This window comes from Pseudomyrmex gracilis, unplaced genomic scaffold (genome assembly GCF_002006095.1).
Source record: "Pseudomyrmex gracilis isolate BER0280 unplaced genomic scaffold, ASM200609v1 scaffold_264, whole genome shotgun sequence".
NCBI lineage: Eukaryota > Metazoa > Arthropoda > Insecta > Hymenoptera > Formicidae > Pseudomyrmex > Pseudomyrmex gracilis.
This window is the reverse complement of record NW_018020848.1, coordinates 183,342-186,180: the sequence shown is the minus strand read 5'-3', so window position 1 is coordinate 186,180 and position 2,839 is coordinate 183,342. Positions and strand designations below refer to the sequence as shown.

At 30.4% G+C, this 2,839-nt stretch overlaps 1 protein-coding gene across 1 annotated transcript; it reads right to left on the bottom strand.

Annotated features, from left to right (window-relative positions):
- Nucleotides 1–559: 559 nt before the first annotated feature.
- LOC109859486 (protein ALP1-like) lies at nt 560–2,391 on the bottom strand. Its single transcript, XM_020437786.1, has 3 exons — nt 1,421–2,391; nt 1,203–1,302; nt 560–1,103 (listed from the first exon to the last, which is right to left on the bottom strand). Exons 1-3 carry the CDS (start codon nt 1,861–1,863, stop codon nt 1,095–1,097), a joined length of 552 nt encoding a protein of 183 aa, XP_020293375.1. The 5' UTR covers nt 1,864–2,391; the 3' UTR covers nt 560–1,094.
- Between the last annotated feature and the right edge of the window lie 448 nt (nt 2,392–2,839).

The window sequence follows — 2,839 nt, the reverse complement described above, 5'->3', positions numbered from 1 at the left end:
CATTCTGAAGTGCATTCTGCTTACACAAAGCTCGCATAGAGTGTTGAGCATAACGTGTCGTCGCGATGCTTGCCAGATGGACCTGTATCTGGCAGTCAGAGACAGCACGCCATGGAAAGCATGCTTGCATAATGCCGGCACGTTGCCATCATTTTGTTTGCTGGGTAGTTAAAGACATGAAAAGTTGAAGGTTACTGACAAGCAATATTACCACGTACTGAAAGTAATATATAAGTATATATATTACAAAATGTGTGTGTGTGTGTGTGTGTGTGTAAACCAAAATATATAATATATTAAGTTTTTTAAAGTTTTCTTAAGTTTATTTTATACTGAAATCTAAATGTATTATTTGATGATTTATTGTTACGCTAATATTTTTATACTAAAATCAAAGTATTATAAATGTTACGTTTACTAAAGTATATATTTAAAATAATATAACATGTTATATAAATAAATAAAAAACATTTAATAATATTTATATATTTTAAACATACATATATATTTTTATAACATTTATTAATAAATAAACTTGATTATGACAAAGAATAAGAATATTATTTACAATTAAAATCAATTTTTTCGAACTAGGTTTAAGTAACATCTAAGGAAGAAAGTAATTCTCTTTTACAAAAAATTATTTATCTTAATAATCTTTTTCGGAGAGGAAAGTTTGCAGCTAAGTAATCTTTTAAACATTCTCGTATAATGGTAGAACGTACACTATCTCGTTCACGATTTATTTGTTGTCTTGGTTGCACAAATACTCTATCTAACTGAATAATTTGTTGCAACCATTCATTAAGAAATCTGTCTTTATTGTCTTCACAAAAGTTGTGCAGAACACAACATGCAACTATAACTTGAGGTACAAATTTATAGTTGCATTCCATTTTTTTTTGTAACATCCTCCATCTAGCTTTCAATCTTCCAAATGCCAATTCTATTGAAACTCTTGCGGAACTGAGATAGACATTAAATGATTCTTCTTCAGGTGAAACCACACCAGTATAATTCTTTATTAACCATGGCAGAAGTGGATAGGCTGGATCTCCTACTATCATGAAGGGTATTCCTTGTCCATTTACGTGTTACTCCATCTACAGTAAATTAAATGTGTTTCTTTTATTAGCAAGAAATACATAATTTATAATATGTTTTAATTAAGAAAAAAGATGAAAAGAAAAAAGATGAAATACCTGCGGTATTATTTTTTGTGAATGTTTATACAATGTACTATCTTGAAAAACCACAGCATCATGAACACTACCAGGGTGCTTGACAAAAACATTACGAAACCTGTTACAGATAAGATTTAAACATTATGAATCATGTGCATCTATTACTAGATCATTATTGTTTGTATATATTTTCACAGCAGATGTGATTAGTATTTACATTTGTATCTTTCAATTACCTTCCATTATGATCAACTATTGCTTGAACATTGTAAGATGCCCATTCTTTTCTATTGACGAAATCTCTGTAACCTTCTTCTGGTACTGTAATAGGTATATGTGTTCCATCAATGCAACCAATTATTTGAGGAATATGAGACACGTTTTCAAATATCATTGCAATATATTTAGCTTCATCTTGATTTGGCATAATAATATAATCAGGAGCCATAACTTTATTAATTGCTTTTACAACTTCATAAAAGCATTTTTTCACTGTTGACTTATGTACTCCGAATACATTCCCAACTACTCTGTACTCAGAACAACTAGCAACTTTATACAGAGCTATAGCAACTTGTTCTTTTACAGATACAGTCTCTCTAGCTTTTAAAAATTGCATTTTGGGTTGTAATTCATCTTCGAGTAAGTCACACAATTTCAAGAAACTTATTTTTGACATTCGAAAGCTTTCGAGCCATTCCGATTCAGTATAATGATTTAACACAATTGATTCCCAAAATTCGTAACTTTTTTTTTTTCATCCGTATTCTTCTATATTGTATACCCCTCGTAATAAGTTGAGGAGGTATTGAATTAGTTATTACTTTCCACATAAAAATTAAATTAAATTTTTGTTCTAAACATAACCTTAGTAGGCGTTGTAATAAGGCTCGCCGCCTTGCTCTTATCGTAATCATTATGCGTCTTCTTCGAATATATTGTACATGTTGAAACATATAAAAGCTAGCCATATATTTTTGCACATTGTTATTATTCATTTTTTTTCAAATAAATTATACACTCCAAATTATACACATTTTATTTAAACAAATTATTGATTCCGCCGATCTGCAACAGAAACTCATGCATATTAATTCCAAATATTACCGCTAGGTATCGAGGCAATCGACATGAATTATATTTGTATTATTTCTTTCTCTTAGGCTGCTTTCCTTTTAGGAGACACAGTCGACACAAGAGTCATTCTGTCTTTGTTTCTCACTGAATACTTAACAAAGACAGAATGACTTTTGTGTCGACTTGTGTCGACTGTGTCTCTTAAAAGGAAAGCAGCCTTAAACTAGGACTTTAGTTCTATAAAAAAGAACTTGTAGAAATGATGCAAGGAAAAAGAAGGAATTAATATATGAGTGGTTTTATTTTGTGTATTATACATGTGATTACACACATGATCTTTATTTGCCATAATTTTCATATGATACGACAAAAATTATTTGCAATTTTCTTTTTTTTTCATTTTTTTGATTTTTGCCCATCCCTAGGCAGAGCCCCCACCGCTCAGCTTCTCGATGCTACGCACACAAGCGAGAACCGCGTACGTGTGCGTGACGTCACGCTCGGTTATATGTATAACTTATTATACATATAATAAGTTCAATTACATATTATGTATATAGTTTTGTTAACAAATATAT

Coding starts and splice junctions, on each gene's coding strand:
- LOC109859486 (XM_020437786.1), bottom strand. CDS start 1,863: ATGTCAAAAATAAGTTTCTTGAAATTGTGTGACTTACTCGAAGATGAA. Junction 1,303..1,420: donor ATAGTTGATCATAATGGAAG/GTAATTGAAAGA, acceptor TATCTGTAACAG/GTTTCGTAATGTTTTTGTCA.